The sequence below is a fragment of the Salvelinus sp. IW2-2015 genome, linkage group LG18 (assembly GCF_002910315.2).
Source record: "Salvelinus sp. IW2-2015 linkage group LG18, ASM291031v2, whole genome shotgun sequence".
Classification (NCBI taxonomy): domain Eukaryota; kingdom Metazoa; phylum Chordata; class Actinopteri; order Salmoniformes; family Salmonidae; genus Salvelinus; species Salvelinus sp. IW2-2015.
In genome coordinates, this window is record NC_036858.1 from 21818182 (window position 1) to 21837900 (window position 19719).

Here is a 19719-nt window from a genome sequence, read left to right on the forward strand (position 1 = left end):
ATATCAGTCTGTTTTGTGATGAATGAGCCATCTGATTCAATGAATGATGGAGCTGAGTTTGCCTTTTTTTCCTAAATTTAATTTAAGGTGCTCCAAAGCTTTTTACTATCATCCATTGAACCTTTGTTTCATAGTATAGTTTCTTCTTCATTTTATTCTGTTTAGTCACATGATTTCTTAATTTGCAGTACATTCACCAATCAGTTGTGCAGCCATACTTTTTTGCCCTTCCTTTTGCCTCATCCCTCTCAAACATACCATTTTTAAATTCCTCAGCAATCCACAGGGATTTAACAGTTTTTACAGTACTTTTCTTAATGGTTGCATGCTTATTAGTAACTGGAGCAAACAATTTCATAAATGTGTCAAGTGCAGCATCTGTTTGCTCCTCATTACACACCACGGACCAGCAACTATTCTTTACATCAACAACATAGGAATCACTACAAAACATATTGTATGACCTCTTATACACTATATTAGGCCCAGCCTTTGGAACTTTGGTTTTCCTAGATATGGTTACTATACTGTGACCACTACATCTGATGGATCTGGATACTGCTTTCAAGCAAATTTCTGCAGCATTAGTAAAGTTGTGATCAATACATGTTGATGTGCTGTTTGTAACTACCCTGGTAGGTTGACTGATAACCTGAARCAGGTTCCAACCTGGTTACAGTTTGAAGCTTCTTCTTGAGTGGGCAGCTTGATGAAAGCCAGACAATATTTAAATCACCCAGAAAATATACCTCTCTGTTGATATCACATACAGTGGGGAGAACAAGTATTTGATACACTGTCAATTTTGCAGGTTTTCCTACTTACAAAGCATGTAGAGGTCTGTACTTTGTATCATAGGTACACTTCAACTGTGAGAGATGGAATCTAAAACAAAAATCCAGAAAATCACATTGTATGATTTTTAAGTAATTAATTTGCATTTTATTGCATGACATAAGTATTTGATCACCTACCAACCAGTAAGAATTCCGCTCCACAAGCCTGTTAGTTCTTGAGAAGCCCTCCTGTTCTCCACTCATTACCTGTATTAACTCCACCTGTTTGAACTCGTACCTGTATAAAAGACACCTGTCCACACACTCAATCAAACAGACTCCAACCTCTCACAATGGCCAAGACCAGAGAGCTGTGTAAGACATCAGGGATAAAATGTAACCTGCACAAGGCTGGGATGGCTACAGGAACAATAGAAAAACAGCTTGGTGAGAAGGCAACAACTGTTGCGCAATTATTAGAAAATGGAAGACGTTCAAGATGACGGTCAATCACCCTCGCTCTGTGGCTCATGCAAGATCTCACCTCGTGGGGCATAATGATCATGAAGAAGGTGAGGGATCAGCCCAACTACACGCGAGACCTGGTCAATGACCTGAAAGAGAGCTGGGACCACAATCTCAAAGAAAACCATTAGTAACACACCACGCCGTCATGGATTAAAATCCTGCAGTGCACGCAAGGTCCCCCTGCTCAAGCCATTGCATGTCCAGGCCCGTCTGAAGTTGCCAATGACCATCTGGATGATCCAGAGAGAATGGAGAAGTCATGTGGTCTGATGAGACAAAAATAGAGCTTTTTGGTCTAAACTCCACTCGCCGTGTTTGGAGAAGAAGAAGATGAGTACAACCCCAAGAACACCATCCCAACCGTGAAGCATGGAGGTAGAAACATCATTCTTGGGGATGCTTTTCTGCAAAAGGGACAGGACGAACTGCACTGTATTGAGGGAAGGATGGATTTGGCCATGTATCGCGAGATCTTGGCCAACAACCTCCTTCCCTCAGTAAGAGCATTGAAGATGGTCGTGGCTGGTCTTCCAGCATGACAACGACCCGAAACACACAGCCAGGGCAACTAAGGAGTGGCTCCGTAAGAAGCATTTCAAGGTCCTGAGTGCCTAGACAGTCTCCAGACCTGAACCCAATAGAAAATCTTTGGAGGGAGCTGAAAGTCCGTATTGCCCAGCGACAGCCCCGAAACCTGAAGGATCTGGAGAAGGTCTGTATGAGGAGTGGGCCAAAATCCCTGCTGCAGTGTGTGCAAACCTGGTCAAAACCAGAAACGTATGAACTCTGTAATTGCAAACAAAGGTTTCTGTACCAAATATTAAGTTCTGCTTTTCTGATGTATCAAATACTTATGTCATGCAATAAAATGCAAATTAAATACTTAAAAATTATACAATGTGATTTTCTGGATTTTTGTTTTAGATTCTGTCTCTCACAGTTGAAGTGTACCTATGATAAAAATGACAGACCTCTACATGCTTTGTAAGTAGGAAAACCTGCAAAATCGGCGGTGTATCAAATACTTGTTCTCCCCACTGTACATGATCAAGTACTTCACACATTATCCAGATAATGACTGTTAGCGCTTGGTAGTCTATAGCAGCTTCCCACAATAATGGGATTTAGGTGAGGCAGAAGAACCTGTAGCCATATTACTTCAACAGTATTTAGGCAAAGACTAGAAGGAGTTTCCATATGCCAGTAATTTCCTTTAAAATCCGTGAAGGTAAGTGAACAAGCGCACACTTCGGGAGGCCATGTCTTCAGACGAGAGGCCATGTCAGTGGCATATCTACCCATTCCAGTCACAAAATAAACCTTAGATATGAAAGGCGAGATTATTGGGACACAACCTCTGTCTGACAGTGAGGTTAACATGCTAACTACTGGTTTCCTACCACAGGAGGTTGGTGGCACCTTAAATGGGGAGGACGGACTCGTGGTAATGGCTGAAGCCGAATCAGTGGAATGGTATCAAATACATAAAACCATGTGTTTGATGCCCTTTCATTCGCTCTGTTCCAGCCATTATTATGAGCCATTCTCTTCTCAGCAGCCTCCTGTGTTTCCGACCTCACGCTAAGCATCAGCACGACTAATACATTTTCCACTTCTGTTAGTATTGGAGCTGACGGGGAGAGCAGCTAACAGGTTAATGACATGGGAGGCCATTCAGAAGGAGAACTTCCTGACAGCCCAGAGCAAGATCCAGAGAGGGAGCGACTCAGAGAGGCTCAAACGGATGTCAGTCAAGTGAGTAAACCTTTACACCCGCCCTCCAGTTTGGATCCATCTCTCTTTCAGCATTTTTCTCTACCAATTGAACTACAGCCTTTTCTAGATAATGTGGATATTTATGGATATTATGAATATATTTATATTTACATGTTACAGTAGCCTACACATGCATGTATTGTATACGTTTAAATATTTATATTTTTTTGTCAAAATAATATATTTTATATACTTTAATATACTACATGTACTGTAATATTTGTATTATATGATGTTGTACGATCAGGTCCAAAATGATTGGCACCCTTGATAAAGATGAGCAAAAAAGACGATGAGTATAAAATAGATAATACAAGTACTGAGGCTGAAACTTGGCCACAAGTAGATCTTCCAGCAAGACAATAACCCCAATGCACACATCAAAATCCACAAAGAAATTGTTAATTTACCACAAAATCAATATTTTGCAATGACCATCAGTGTTTTGAATTGAAGAGGGCAGTCGATAATTGCAGATCAAGGATCTGGAAAGTTTCTGTATGGAGGAATGGTCTAAGATCCCTCCCAATGTGTTCTCCAATCTCATAAAACATTTTAGAAAAAGGCTCAGTGACATTATCAAGTTTTATTATTCGTATGTGCGGGATACACATGGTATACATCATCCAACTAAATGCTTACTTGCAGGTTCCTTCTCGACAATGCCACAACAATAAGAAATAATAAAATATAATAATAAAAATGTAATGACTCAGTAGAATAAACATTTTTAGGATGGTATAATATTTGATTTGTAGTCCAATATTTACACTTGTTTTGGGGAAGAGGGGATTGTGGGTCAGGTGTTTAAATTGTGCACTATTTAGCGATCATAATAAAAGTCTGGTAGCAGCAGTTGTGATGTGTGTGTAGCATGAATTTGTGTGTGTGCGAGTGCATGTGTGCTAAGGTGTTGAGAATCAGAGCAGGTGATCAGTCCAGTTCAAGTGTTCAACAGTCTGATGGCTTGTAGATTGGCGTACCAGGCTGTGATGCAACCGTTCAGGATGCTCTCGATGCTGCAGCAGTTCTGGAGTCCCGTTGATGTGAATCGGGGCATGTTACCTTCTCTGCTTGCTGAATTCAACAATCAACTCCTTTGTTTTGTTGATGGTGAGGGAGAGGTTGTTGTCCTGGCACCACAATGCCAATTATTTTACCTCCTCCGTATAGGCTGACTCATCATTGCAGGTTAACCATGGTGTCATCAGCAAACTTGATGATGGATTTGGTGTCATGCAAAGCCACGCAGTTGTGTGTGAATAGGGAGTACAGCAGAGGGTTGAGGACACACCCCTTGAGGGCCCCTGTGTTAACAGTCAGTGTGGAGGTGTTGTTGCCAATCCTCACAGCCTGTGGTCTGCCTGTCAGGAAGTCCAGTTGCAGAGGGGGGTGTCCAGACCCAGGGCTCTGAGCTTGGTGTCGAGCTTGGAGGGAAAAATTGTGTTGAATGCTGAACTGTAGTCAATGAACAGCGTTCTCACATAGGTATTCCTCTTGTCCTGATGTGTTATGGAAATGGCATCTTCCGTGGATCTGTTGGAGTGGTAGGCAATTTGGAGTGGGTCCAGTGTGCCTGGCATGCTGGCCTTGATGTGGGCCTTGCAAGGTGAGGTACAGATGTAGAATCTTAATTTAAGCCAGTTTGCTACAGAAGGAAAATAATCCTTCAGCAACAGCAAATGTGAATTATTATGTGGATTATAATCAATGAAAATTTTTGTAGTGGTGGATCCATTTTTCGTTAGGACAAATCAAATCAAATTTCTACATAGAAATTAAACTTTAGAAGCCTTAAAAAAAATAAAAATAAAAATGTATCCCCTTTTCTCCCCAATTTTCGTGGTATCCAATCGCTAGTAATTACAATCTTGTCTCATCGCTACAACTCCCGTACGGGCTCGGGAGAGACGAAGGTCGAAAGCCGTGCGTCCCCCGAAGCACAACCCAACCAAGCCGCACTGCTTCTTAACACAGCGCGCCTCCAACCCGGAAGCCAGCCGCACCAATGTGTCGGAGGAAACACCGTGCACCTGGCCCCCTTGGTTAGCGCGCACTGCGCCCGGCCCGCCACAGGAGTCGCTGGAGCGCGATGAGACAAGGATATCCCTACCGGCCAAACCCTCCCTAACCCGGGCGACGCTAGGCCAATTGTGCGTCGCCCCACGGACCCCCCGGTCYCGGCCGGCTGTGACAGAGCCTGGGCGTGAACCCAGAGACTCTGGTGGCGCAGCTAGCACTGCGATGCAGTGCCCTAGAACACTGCGCCACCCGGGAGGCCCAGAAGCCTTTTTAAACCTGAAATATATTACAAGTTTGCATTTCCCGCTGTGCAGGAAAATTCACAGCAACAAAAGTGATCAAATTAAGATCCTACATCTGTATTGAAAGGTATTGAAAACAGGGGTTCCATAATTTTGACCCATATATTTTAGAGCAAAACAAATTATTATTTGTTAAACAATTCTCTTTCTCTGAGTAATTGTATTATTGTAAATGTTTTGCATACAATATAGCTCTGTATTTGTGTTCTTTATATTATAGTCTTTTTTGCTCATCTTTATCAAGGGTGCCAATAATCTTGGACCTGACCATGTGTTTACTGTGTGACAGGGTGGACAGTGTGCTGAAACAGATGGCTGAGACAAGGGATCATGATCGCAGACTGAGGGCTCTGGAATCGGAGGTCAGGCTTACATTTTGTTCCGACATTCTATTTATGTGTCTGTGTGTGTGATTTAGATTTTGTACATACTGTATGTCTCACAGTCCCTACATGTTTGTGTGCTTGAGTGTTTCCACCAGCAGACGAAGATTGAGAAGGGGCAGGGTTGCTCCAGCTCCCTTGGCATGTGATTGTTGCTTGGGATGCCAATTGAGTCATTCGTTATATCAAATTGAAGTGTGTGTGTGTTTCAAGTTGTATTAATCGAATGTACAGGATACACATGATACACCGTCCAACGAAATGCTTACTTGCAGGTTCCTTCCCGACAATGCAATTAAATGGCTCAGTAGAATAGAATAAAATGTTTAGCGTAAGTATAGTACAGGAAGGCACAATTTATAGGACAATATTTACAGGGAAGGGGGGGATTGTGTGTGTGTGTGTGTCATTTCACTTATACCCGTCACGCCGGCTGGCGCATCTGGCATCAACAAAGGAACTCCGTTTCCGTCTGTCTCTGGCCATCTTCTCCACCGTGCCCCAGCTGTGCTGATTTTGTTGGAGCTTGGTCTCCATTGTTCTACGCCACGTTGTCTTGGGCCTCCCCCTCTTACATCTGCCCTCTGAAAGCCAATAGACAGCTATTCTTGGGATAGAGTCTGTACTCTTGCTCAGGACGTGTCCAATCCAGCTCCAGCAGCGTCTTTTGAGTATGGCATCGATGGCTTCCTGCTTAGTTCGTCGAAGGAGGTTGGTCTTTGATATTGTGTTTGGCCAGAAGATGTGCATGATTCTCCGGAGACAAGTTGTGTGGAAGGTAGATCGTTTTTTCGGGTCTGCTTCTGTCATTTTCCAGCATTCTGAACCATAAAGGAGAGTTGGCAGTACACAGCTCTGGTATGTTTTGAGTTTGTATTTGTGCTATATTGTCCCAATTTCCAGACTTTATTGAACTTCATAAAGATTGCTCTTGTTTTATTGATTCTGGTGCAGATGTCTTTGCTGGTGCTTCCATCATGGCATATGGTTAATCAATCAATGGTATTTATAAAGCCCTTTTTACATCAGCAGATGTCACAAAGTGCTATACAGAAACACAGCCTAAAACTCAGGTCAGGGAACACTGTGGCCCTGTCCGACGATACCCCCGGACAGGGCCAACCAGGCACGATATATCCCCACCCACTTTTCCAAAGCAGAGCCTCCACACGACTAGAGGGATATCAACAGACCACCAACTTACTACCTTGAGACAAGGCTGAGTATAGCCCACAAAGATGTCCTCCATCACACAAGCCTGAGGGGGGGTTGCAAAATAGGACAGGAAGATCTGTGACTCAACCCACTCAAGTGACGCACCCCTCCTATGGACGGCATGGAAGAGCACTAGTAAGCCAGACTCAGCCCCCATAATAGGGTCAGAGGCAGAGAATCCCAGTGGAGAGAGGGGAGCCAACCAGGCAGAGACAGCAAGGGTAGTTCGTCGCTCCAGTACCTTGCGGTTCACCTTCGCACCCCTTGCCCAGACTACAATCAATCACAGTACCCACTGAAGCGACTTCAGTAAAGACTTAAAGGTTGATACCGAGTCTGTGTCTCTCGCATGGATAGGTAGACCATTCCATAGAAATTGAGCTCTATAGAAGAAAGCCCTGCCTCCAGCTGTTTACTTAAAAATGGGGACAATAAGGAGACCTGCGTCTTCTGACCGTAGCGTACGTGTAGGTATGTACGGCAGGACCAAATCGGAGCAAACCCATGTAATGCTTTGTAGGTTATCAGTAAAACCTTGAAATCAACCCTAGCCTTAACAGGAAGCCAGTGTAGAGAGGCAAGCACTGGAGTAGTATAATCACATTTTTTGGTTCTAGTCAAGATTCTAGCAGCTGTATTTATCACTAACTGAAGTTTATATGGTGCTCCCAAGGTAAGTAACACTGTGGGTTAACTCCTGCTCCTGTTCCTTGATTTTGGCTGCTTTTGCTGTGTTGATGTTGATGGGCATGACCTTTGTCTTGCTGTAGTTGATAACCAGGCCGACTTGCTGGCCAAAGGACTGGACTCTGTCAGTTTTATCTTGTAGATGTTGGTGTGTGTGTGATAAAAAGAGCCAGGTCATCGGTGAAGTCAAGGTCTTCTAGAGAAGAGTACAAGGTCCATCATATTCCTCTTGCCTGATCTTCTGTTGTTCGCCACATGACCCTGTCTATTGCCCGGGTTGAAGAGTGAATCTGACATCACACAACCGTGACAAACTCCAGACTTCACAGCAAAGCTCATGTTGCTCATTCCCACAGTGCATGAACAGTTGCTGTAGAACTGTTTTATGATGTTAACAACATGGGTGGGGATTCAATAAATAATCCAGAGTGTAGTGCTGCTTCGCCAGTGCTGGTTATTGTGGAACCAGAGCAAGTCCACCTGGCTTTACTCACTCCCAGGATCTGTAGCTTGTATCTTCTTATTTCGTTGGTAACCTGTGCCAGCTTTCCGGACTCAGACATTGTTTTAACATTCCATAAGCCAATGTGCAGTTTGTTTTTGGTGTTCAGTGCTCCCATCTTCACATAACCAGTTTCCCATAGGCTTTCACTGATGGCGGTCACAAAAGTCTGGGACTCTGGGAGATCTTAGCATCCAGTTGTAGGATTGTCATTTGTTCATGTAGCACAAAGGTTTTACGGTATGATGTTGCTAGCCCCATGCCCAACCATGCACCATGTTAGATTCTTGAAAATGTATCTAGAATGTCTTGGAAGGGTGTTTATAACTTAACGGTAGCTACATTTAGCTGTGAGAGAACAAGCTTGCACTGGAATATTTAGTTGAACTTCACTCTCAAATTTTTTTTTTTAACCATTCTTTCCTAGTTGGAGTATTGCTCGAGTGCACTCAGCTGGATAGTGGAAACCCTCTCACAGAGCAGCATGGTCAAACCCAGTCGGCCACCGCCAACACTTAGAGGTACCTCCCAATATACAGTGCATTTGGAAAGTATTCAGACCTCTTGACTTTTTTATTTTCTTACAACAACAAAAAACAATTCTCTAGTGCAGCCAATATTAAATACTGTCAAATGCCATCTGGTGGTCAAACTAGCACTAACTAGCATTAATGGCAACAATGGCTGACACTTAAATAACGTGCCATGGAATTGTGGCAGCACGCAAGCTGTGCTGCAGTATGACAACTTTTAAAGGAAGAACATCTGTATATAAACCCTGGATTGCTGATGCTTTGTATTGGCCAATGAGATGTTTTGAAGCCACCAGTCGGCCATATTGGCACTCCTCAGAAAAGCAGTCCTCCATAGGAATGAATGGAATTCTACAGTATTTAATTGAAATGTTAAGGACAAAATTACATGCATTTATTTTTTTGTTGTAGTGGCGACAGTAACATTAGTACTTTCTAAAAAAAGATACACTACCATTCAAAGGTTTGGGGTCACTTAGAACTGTATTTCTGATCAATTTGATGTTCTTTTAATGGACAAAAAAAAAAATATATATATATAAAATAGGTCATTTCTAAATTACCCCAAACTTTTGAACGGTAGTGTATATATTTTATGTTTAGCTCACATAATAATAATTTAAAAGTATGAATTAAGGTGTCTCTAGTACAATAAGTATTTTATCTGATTGTGATTTGCACAATGTCAGTGTCTGTAGCAATTTGAGCCAAAGGTCAAATGTCTTATCCCTTCTCTGTTTTTCTCTCGTTCTCCAGAGCCATTCCCTACCTCCTCCTCTTCCATCTGATCCTGTCTTTGTTTACATGCAAAGCCATTCAGGATCACTGAAAGGAAAAGTTGATACGCTGTTTCTTTCCACTTCGGCTGCTTCTTTGTCAACAAGTCTCCACTACTGCCAATTGTTTTTGTTGGCATTTTAAATTGTCTGTATTCGTTGAGGTTGTGTATTTCATTTTTAAAAGGTTCCCGAAAGACAACAGTTGGAACCAGGGGAAAGGGCTGGAAAATACACTGTCGAAGAACTGTTTTTTTTACGAGGGCAATGTTTTTTTAAAGGGAAAATGTGTGGTGTGTGTGTGTGTTGTGTAATGTGATATACTATGTATTTGTCATATACTTTTTTGCAGGACTCTCTTATGAATTTTACACAATCTTTTGCACAATTTCTTTTCTACTTTTTGAAGTTTTACATGTTTTATATTGGGTATTTGTCACTGCATCTAGACCAGTTATAGGTTCATAATGTACATTTTGTGTTAGAGGTATCTCACATATTTTAGGACATACAGTTGAAGTCGGAAGTTTACATACACCTTAGCCAAATAAATGTAAACTCAGTTTTTCACAATTCTTGACATTTAATTTTAGTAAAAATCCCTGTTTTGGTCAGTTAGGATCACCACTTCATTTTAAGAATGTGAAATGTCAGAATAATAGTAGAGAATTATTTATTTCAGCTTTTATTTCTTTCATAACATTCCCAGTGGGTCCTGTCTCTTATACACATCTAGATGTGTATAAGAGACAGGGTGAGTACTATTGTTTGTACAGATGAACGTGGTACCTTCAGGCGTTTGGAAATTGCTCCCAAGGATGAACCAGACTTGTCTACAATTTTTTTTCTGAGGTCTTGGCTGATTTTCTTTGGATTTTCCTATGATGTCAAGCAAAGAGGCACTGAGTTTGAAGGCTGTCTCTTATACACATCTAGATGTGTATAAGAGACAGGGCTTTAACTTCCTGACTGATGTCTTGAGATGTTGCTTCAATATATCCACATAATTTTCCTACCTCATGATGCCATCTATTTTGTGAAGTGCACCAGTCCCTCCTGCAGCAAAGCACCCCCACAACACGAGGCTGCCACCCCAGTGTTTCACGGTTGGGATGGTGTTCTTCGGCTTGCAAGCCTCCCCCTTTTTCCTCCAAACATAACGATGGTCATTATGGCCAAACAGTTCTATTTTTGTTTCATCAGACCAGAGGACATTTCTCCAAAAGTATGATCTTTGTCCCCATGTGCAGTTGCAAACCGTAGTCTGGATTTTTTATGGCGGTTTTGGAGCAGTGGCTTCTTCCTAGCTGAGCGGCCTTTCAGGTTATGTCGACATAGGACTCGTTTTACTGTGGATATAGATACTTTTGTACCTGTTTCCTCCAGCATCTTCACAAGGTCCTTTGCTGTTGTTCTGGGATTGCTTTGCACTTTTCCCACCAAAGTACGTTCATCTCTAGGAGACATGACGGCTGCGTGGTCCCATGGTGTTTATACGTGCGTACTATTGTTTGTACAGATGAACGTGGTACCTTCAGGCGTTTGGAAATTGCTCCCAAGGATGAACCAGACTTGTCTACAATTTTTTTTCTGAGGTCTTGGCTGATTTTCTTTGGATTTTCCTATGATGTCAAGCAAAGAGGCACTGAGTTTGAAGGTAGGCCTTGAAATACATCCACAGATAGACCTCCAATTGACTCAACTTATGTCAATTAGCCTATCAGAAGCTTCTAAAGCCATGACATAATTTTCTGGAATTTTCCAAGCTGTTTAAAGGCATTGTCAACTTAGTGTATGTAAACTTCTGACCCACTGGAATTGTGATACAGTGAAATAATCTGTCTGTAAACAATTGTTGGAAGAATTACTTGTATCATGCACAAAATAGATGTCCTAACCGACTTGTTAAAACCTATAGTTTGTTAACAAGAAATTAGTGGATTGGTTGAAAAACAAGTTTTAATGACTCCAACCTAAGTATGTAAACTTCCAACTTCATCTGTAGATTGCTGTATTCATTCTTAATTCATTCAGCTTGCAGTCAGGTCCAGAATTAATTGTCACGTCTGTATTACTTTTGTTTCCAACCACTAGAGCTCTGCTACCCGTGCCCGACGGGGCCCGACATTATACATTGGGTTAGGGCCGGGTAGGGTATGTTTTTTTTAATCAATAACTAGGGTACGGGTAGGGCTCGGGTATCACAAAATTGATCACCAACTTTTTGAAGCTGAGCCATTTGCTCGTGCTCTGCTACGCAGTAGAGTCATTTCTGACTGATATGATAACATGGTGTCAGAATTGCTTCAACCTCGTCAAATATAAATCAGGAGAGATTATTTAACAGAAAATAATAATGTACCTTGAGTTTTGAGCAGAGCAGCCCAAGCGGAGCCGTTATGGATATTCACAGACTCAGAGCCGTGTGCATAAGGAGCGAGTTAGACAGAAGAGCAGCTAATGTTTTTACTATCAGGGGAAGTTATTTCTGATTTCGGGTTTCGGGTAGAGCTTTAAATTTGGCAGAAGCAATCGGGTCTTGGTAGGTTAGGGCCTAAATGTAGCGGGCAAGGGTAGGATTTGGGCTTAAAATTCCTGCCCGTGCAGGCCTCTACCGACCACTAGTTAGCCCCATATACACTCCGATAATGTAACTAATGTACAATGCATTTGACACAATGGATATTTTWGTGATACATCCGAGTTTGTCTGGATAAATATTTTGACACAACCACCACTACGGAAAAACTCTCGGTTGTATAACAACAGTTGCATCAAATCGGTTGTATAACCCAAGTGTGTACAGGGCCGTTGTTACACTATTGGCGATTCATGTCATTTTCGCCATGTTCTGCATTAGAAGGATAGAAGGCTTTTTAACTTCTCAGCAGAAATGGGTCATGTGGAATGGCGTGATCAACACATACTGTATAACATGTAGTCACATTTCCTGAGCATTAAGTTGCCTCGCTCTCTTTCCATCTTGCATACTCTGACTCATGTGTGTATCATGTTATGCAGCTTCTGATCTTGTACTTCAATTAAATAATTGCCATACTCAGTTGTAGAATTGTGATGATACTGTAAGGTTGATCCGTAAGGAAGTACCATTTAGTATTAGTATAACCCCTAACTGCAGTGATGTGACCAAAACATATACATGTGCTACAGGGTTACAGACTGTGCTATACTAGCCAACTATACAGGACATGTATTTTTACTTCACTCTTTTTGTCAATCCATCATTTACATTTTTTTTTAAACTTTTATTTACAGATTTTCAGATATAACAAAAATACTACAACCCAAACCCCTCATTCTCCCCTCCCTTCATCCATCCCCTCCCTCCAAGGAATCTATAAAAGTAAGTTAAAAAGGAAAGAAACAGAAACAAACAGTATTAGAAACAAAAACAATGGTTAAAAAAAGTTACATAAAAATTCTTATCAGCACAAATGGCCACTAGACCAGACATCACTGCTTACCAAACTATGCAAGTTACACTAAGTAAAAGACAGGCTCTCCACCTATTGTATTAATGGGAGACCAGGTTAAGTTAAACCTTTTTCGGCGCCCATGCACAGTGTACTTCTTCTCCAGAGGCAGAGATGACATCAACTCCTTAACCTGCTGCATAAAGGAGGCCGGCTTTGCAGACTTCCAGTGAAAGAGGACAAGGCGGCGAGCAAGCAAAGCAACGAGGTAGCATTCTGGTCTAGGGGATGTACCCGATAAATGGCAGTGACCGGGTTGGGGCTAACAGTTGTATTACACATATGTGAGAATGGGACCCCATTTGAGGCAGAGGCCACTCAAAAGATTGGCATGACCAAAACATGTGTCCCACAGTCACTGAACTCTGGTGGCATCTCAAACACTTGGGATCCACATTTAGGTATATTTTTGCCAATCTGTTATTTGAGTAATGGAGTCGGTGCAAAACCTTAACCTGAATAAGTCCATGCCTTATGCAAAATTGTGTGGATATGCTCAATACTTTGTTGCCATATATCATCGGGTAGCTCGCCACCTATGTCTTGCTTCCATGTCTTGCTTACCTTCAATGAATGACAGCTCTTCCTCTGGCCCTATGTTTCTGTGTGTGTGTGCGTGCGTGTGTGTGCAGGCTGCCTGGTAGGTGTCAGGTTACGAGCTGTTGTAAAAAAATAGAATTACGTTTTAAAAAGTCTAAATAAAACAATTAAAAGTACATTTGAATGACACTAAGTGGCAGTGTTTTTACAACTAATGCCGGTTTGCCTGAGGCTGATGCCGTGCACGTGTTTGTACACATGCATATACACACACACTCTCATTCAAATAAACACATACAAGAACACACACATGTAATAGTGCCAGACATGCACACAAACATACACAGTTGGCATTGCTGTTATGATTTTAGTTGTCCTTTGTTTTAAATGTATTAATATTATTATATATTTTTTTTTGCATTGTTTGCTGTTTTCGTCTGTCTTTTCCTTTTTTCTCTTTAGTTAATTATTTTGGTTGTTGGATTCTTGGGGGTGCAGAACAAAGGAATTTCCAGAGTTAGCGATCCCTGAGACTGTGTATGATAACTCTGACTCGTACGTCTAATGGTTATTGTAGATGTTAGCTACAGAGGGAGTTTACAGTATGTAAAAGAGCTTTATAAAGGTAAAGAGAGCAACGAATTGACCTACTTGACCTCAAAGAGGGTCAGACTACTTTATGATAGAGAATGCAGGGATGTGTACTGAACCTGTACCCATAATAAAACAAAGTGCTCTATGGTCAAATGCATCTAAAGGCTTTAATGAAGTGGCAGCTGCATTCATCTAGATGATTTCGCAATAGTCTAAGACCAGTAAGAACATAGACTGAATTATCTGCTTTGTACTATTAAATTCACACTAATAGTAAAATTACCACTCCATGGTGTAAAATAACCCGTGTTGGTGTTAATAACCAGAGTTGCTGCACCAACTGCCGTTTTAAGAGGTGAGGGAGCTAAAGCAGTTTATAGACTTAGAGACAGAAAAAGAAGCCATACAGTGGTTCTTCCTTTAAAAGTTGCGGAGTACTGCAGCACAGCCTGCAGGGTTCTGCAGAATTCTATGGCAAGTTATTTAAGTGTCAGCCATTGTTGCCAGAATGATGCAATTTAGCACCATCTACCACACACATAAGCCTTTTTCAAAACTTTTAAAGGAAGAACCACTGTATATATGATGAGACGATACAAATCCCGAAAGACGATACAAATCTTGAAAGATGTCAGTCTTTCTCCCGAGGGAACTGTCCAAGAAGTAGGACTTCATCTGTGAGGTATAAAGTATACCTTTTGAATCTGCAGATGTGAAGCAGAAGACCCTTGGAAAGCCATCCAAAGAGGATATTTCAGATCTCTCAGCTGACGATTCAGATGTTCATGACACCGCTTCTCTTTCCGACTATTCAATGGATTCAGCTCCCAAGAGAGGCCCAGTGAAACAGAAGAGATCTGCTCCGAATTACTCACATACACAGAGAGATGGGAGGCAGCCACACTCAAAGATATGATTAGCCATGTAAATTTCACATCAGGTTGAGACAGCACCCTCATTAAATTAGTCAAATTGATGTTAAATAATTTTACCAATTGGATTCAAGTGACGAATAATTGACATTTGAATGAATAAGACATCTCTAACCAGGTTTCCATCCAACCTTTGTATGCCCATAAAGTACACGTTGGACAAAAAATATCATCACAGGCCTGATGGAAACAGAACATTTGTCAGTAAACATTCCAAATGTCGACAATACAAAATAGCCTTATGTCACCACCTCGACGACCATATGCTCTTGGACCTTGAGAGAAAATGTAGTCAGATGAAGAGAGAGTAGCTGTACTTGCAGTGTTTTCTGGGGTGATCCATGTCTCCATCAGGGCCAAAAGGTCAGGGGACTGAAGGGCAGCATAGGCTGGGATGAACTCTGTGTTCTTAGCTGCAGATCGGCAGTTCCAAACGCTGCCAGAGACCTGGAATTCCACATATAGGTAATACAGTACTTTACCGTAAAATTGTATTGTAAAATTACCCCCCATAATTGATCTTTCAGTACTGTACTTTAATATACCATTACATTACATTATACCATTACAGTAGCTAACTGTATTTTTCTTGTCACGGTGTACACATAGCCACGGTAAGTGTGCTTCATTCTATAGCTAGAGGACTCCTGATATCTCCAGGAGTGATAAGTATAATTGTTGTCTTTAGTGTAGCCAGTACTAGACAACATATAAATTGGAAGGGTTGCAACCAAGGGGTGGGGAGCGTCTGTAAAGCCCACAGGGAGAGGAGCGAACAGGTACAGAAAACACACACATAGTTGCCAAAGCTGCAAAATGAGATCAGAAAATATCTAGGTAACATACTCAAGTAAGATAGTGGTGCAGAGCCTTCCTCAAAGCGCTCAGCAGAACAACACGGCAGAACCGTCTTTGTTTTCGGCGACCATCTTAGTTTTGCAGACGAGACTGCCACAACCACCGCGTACAGCTGCCGCTGAGAAACCTGAAGTATTGCAAATTGCTAATTGCCTGGAAGAGGTGAAGCGCACATCTCCCTGTACTAATTGCCTAGGAGAGGAGAACCACACCCCTCCAATACAGCCAATGATTAATTACCAAAACAAGTCACAAATTGCCCGGCTCCTTGACCCTGGTTGATGTGTCAACAATCATCTGAAAGTTGTCAGCAGTTCACATACCAAGTAGGCCCTGGGAAGACAGGCAGCACTTAAAGTAGATGGCCCTAGCTAGCAAGAAGACAGTACTAGACAACAGTTACAATTATACTTATCACTCCTGGAGATATCAGGAGTCCTTTAGCTATAGAATGAAGCACACTTCTATGTGTACACAGTGACAAATGGTTGTAAATATATAGCAAAAAAATACAGTTAACTACTGTAATGGTATATTACAGTAGAGTACTGAAATAGCAATGCATTATGCGAGGTAATTTAAAAAAAATTTTTTTACAGTGCTGTGTTACCTGTTTTGCTGTATATTTACAGCAGCATACTGTTAAAAATGTTTTTGGCACTCCAAAAATCCAGTATGGCACTGTATTCAGTGGGGTGGTACTGAAAATTACTGGCCTTAGCCAGAAAATGACTGTAAACTTACAGGAACAGGTTTTTAGATTCCAGAAACACAATATGGTACTGTAGTTTGGTACTGAATTACAGTAAATTACTAGCATATAGTAGCCAATAAATTACTGTAGAATTACAAGACAAGGTTTTTAGATTCCAAAAATATGGTATGGTACTGTATTCTGTGGAGTACAGCATTCTCATTAACGGGTGCAACAAACGTAGCCTCCTACAAGGCACGCCTAAAAATAGGATAATGAGACAGAGATTATTTCCCTGCTGACATTTGACCACAATGCACCATAATTCACACTAGTGGGTGCATGGTATTGCTGTTTCTGGATTTTTAACATATTTTGAGGCGTTCCTTGTAAGAGGCTATATTTTTGCACCCGTTAGTAAGAGTTTAACTGAAATGTGGTAGTAGTTCCCCAACAACTAAAAGTATGTAGGAAACATAGAGCGGAAGCAAGTCTCAAACCTTTAACGTTTGAGGGGTCAGCCATGTCCTTTTGATTAGTTTTGCCCTGTAGTCACAGCCAGTTTAGAAGCCTTTGATAAGGCCTCTACAAGTGCAAGTGATATAAAATACCAATATTCATTGGTACACATACTTTTGTATATATAGTGTAAAACCTATCCAATCATGGTCTTCCCATCAAACGACTAAGGCTGCCCTCTGGCAAAAGCATCCCAAATCCATATGTAGAAAGAGGCAGAGTTGAGGCAGAGTTAATCAGTGACACATTGATTTAAAAGGAGATAGAAGCTGTTTTTCAGTCTCTAGGTCCCAGCTTTGATGCACCTATACTGACCTTCCTTCTGGATGAATGCGGGGTGAAAAGGCCGTGGCTCGGATGGTTGTTGTTCTTGATGATCTTTTTGGCCTTCCTGTGACATCGGGTGTTGTAGGTGTCCTGGTGGGCAGGCACTGTGCCCCCGTTGATGCGTTGGGCAGACCGCACCACCCTCTGGAGAGCCCTGTGGTTGCTGGCGGTGCAGTTGCAGTACCAGGTGGAGATACAGTCCGACAGAATGCTCTCAATGATGAGTCTGTAAAAGTTTGTGCGGGTCTTAGAGGCCAAGACAAATTTCTTCAGTCTCCTGAGGTTGAACAGGTTCTGTTCTTCTTCACCTCACTGTCTCTGTGGGTGGACCATTTCAGATTATCAGTGATGTGTACGCCAAGGAGCTTTTCACCTTCTCCACTGTGACCCTGTCGATGGGGATGGTGGCATGCTCCCTCTGCTGTCTCCTGAAGTCCAAGATCAGCTCCTTCATTTTGTTGACTTTCAGGGAGAGGTTATTTTCCTGGCACCACTCCGCCAGGACCCTCACCACCTCCCTGTAGGATGTCTCATAATTGTTGGTAATCAGACCTACTACTGTTGTGTCGTCTCCCAACTTGATGATTGAGTTGGAGGCGTGCATGGCCACGCAGCCATGTGTGAACAGGGAGTACAGGAGGGGATTGAGCACACACCCTTGTGGGGCCCTTGTGTTGAGGATCAGCGCCGTGTCTTACTCATGTCTGCCACGGAGAATGAGAGCCCATAGTCTTCGTGAGCAGCCCTCGTCGGTGGCATTGTGTTTTCCTCAAAACGGGCGAAGAAGGTGTTTCGCTTTTACAGGAGCAAGATGTCGGTGTCTGCGACGTGGCTGGTTTTCCCTTTGTAATCCTTGATTGTCTGGAGTCCCTGCCACATACGTGTCGTGTCTGAACCGTTGAATTGCGACTCCACTTTGTCTCTGTACTGACACTTTGCCCATTTTTCCTGTTTGATTGCCTTTACGGAGTGTGCAAAGCTGTCATCAAGGCAAAGAGTGGGTACTTTGAAGAATCTCAACAAAAAAAAATATTGATAAAAATAAAAAAAGTGGGTTATTATGTGTTATTTCATAGTTTTGATGTCTTCACTATTATTCTACAATGTAGAAAATAGTAAAAATACAGAAAAACCTTGAATGAGTAGGAGTGTCCAAACCTTTGACTGGCTGTACAGAATGTGGTAAACCGTGGGGTGTTGGGTTGAGCGTGCAGAGATGTACATAGAGACAGGGAGGTTCTAGTCAGAAAACACTACTAGGCAATAAAATAAACATAACAACGAAATCACATAGGTTTGGCTCGGTCCTTCTTCTCAGCTTCTGCTCCATGTCTGTCTCTCTGTTCTCTCCCACGGTGTGCCACAGTGCTCTTTTCATGTGGCCTCCACAGCTGGTTGGCACTCTCCCCTAATTACCTCTATTTGGAGCCATCCGTGTCGGGGTGCCCAGCCCGTGTACTCCCAGCAGAGGGAACCAAGGTCGTGGCACGTACTGTTACCAACCCCCGGGGTTGGAAGAAGCATGAAATACCTTACTCGCTCACAGGAATGGCTAATTCTTGAACTTCCTTTTGTAATTAATATTTACGCGCTGCATACATGGAACAAATTTCAAAATACCCTACAATTGGATGCACTTGTGCCTTTCTGGCATTTTAGGGTATTGGTAAATACCTGTTCACAGAGAAATGTGCATAATTTTTTATAGTATTTTTGTGTTTCTCATGCTCTCTTCTTTGTTTGTTGTAATTTTATCACTAATTCCATATTATGTATGTTGTATTTTTTTGCTGCATTCTTGTGAAGCAGGGCTCCCTTGCGAAAGAAACATTGGTCTCAATGGGACTTCCCTGTATAAAAACAGGTTCAATAAATGAATGTCTTTCTGAGTTTGAGTGCCAGTGAGGAGTTCTGTGAGAGGGCTTTGTACACATTGTAGCAATGACTAGGCAAAACACACATTTGAATATTGATAAGAATGACAACACTTCAATGAACAACTTTTAACTGTTCATGATTCTAGCTCAATAGTCAAATCTGTGTAACTGATTTTGGCATACACTATGTGGGATTTTAAGTGATTCATTACGATTTGAATAATTGTCATTTGAATTTCAGTTAGCTCGGGACTCAGCACTTTATGTGGGAGGTTCTTCAAAGCATCAAATAAGTCAGAGAACCAGTCATCCAAGGTAAATGAGTCAGAGAACCAGTCATCCAAGGTAAATGAGTCAGAGAACCAGACATCCAACTCTCAGATG

At 42.0% G+C, this 19719-nt stretch overlaps 1 protein-coding gene across 1 annotated transcript in view; it reads left to right on the top strand.

Annotated features, from left to right (window-relative positions):
• LOC111978603 (transient receptor potential cation channel subfamily M member 4) overlaps positions 1-10210 on the top strand; it is a 65469-nt gene extending 55259 nt beyond the window's left edge. Inside the window, exons 24-27 of the mRNA XM_024008739.2 lie at positions 2927-3059; positions 5694-5766; positions 8619-8712; positions 9481-10210. Of these exons, the coding sequence (XP_023864507.1) occupies positions 2927-3059; positions 5694-5766; positions 8619-8712; positions 9481-9512 (332 nt within the window). The 3' untranslated portion in view covers positions 9513-10210. The remainder of the gene's footprint in view (positions 1-2926; positions 3060-5693; positions 5767-8618; positions 8713-9480) is intronic.
• Positions 10211-19719: the final 9509 nt, after the last annotated feature.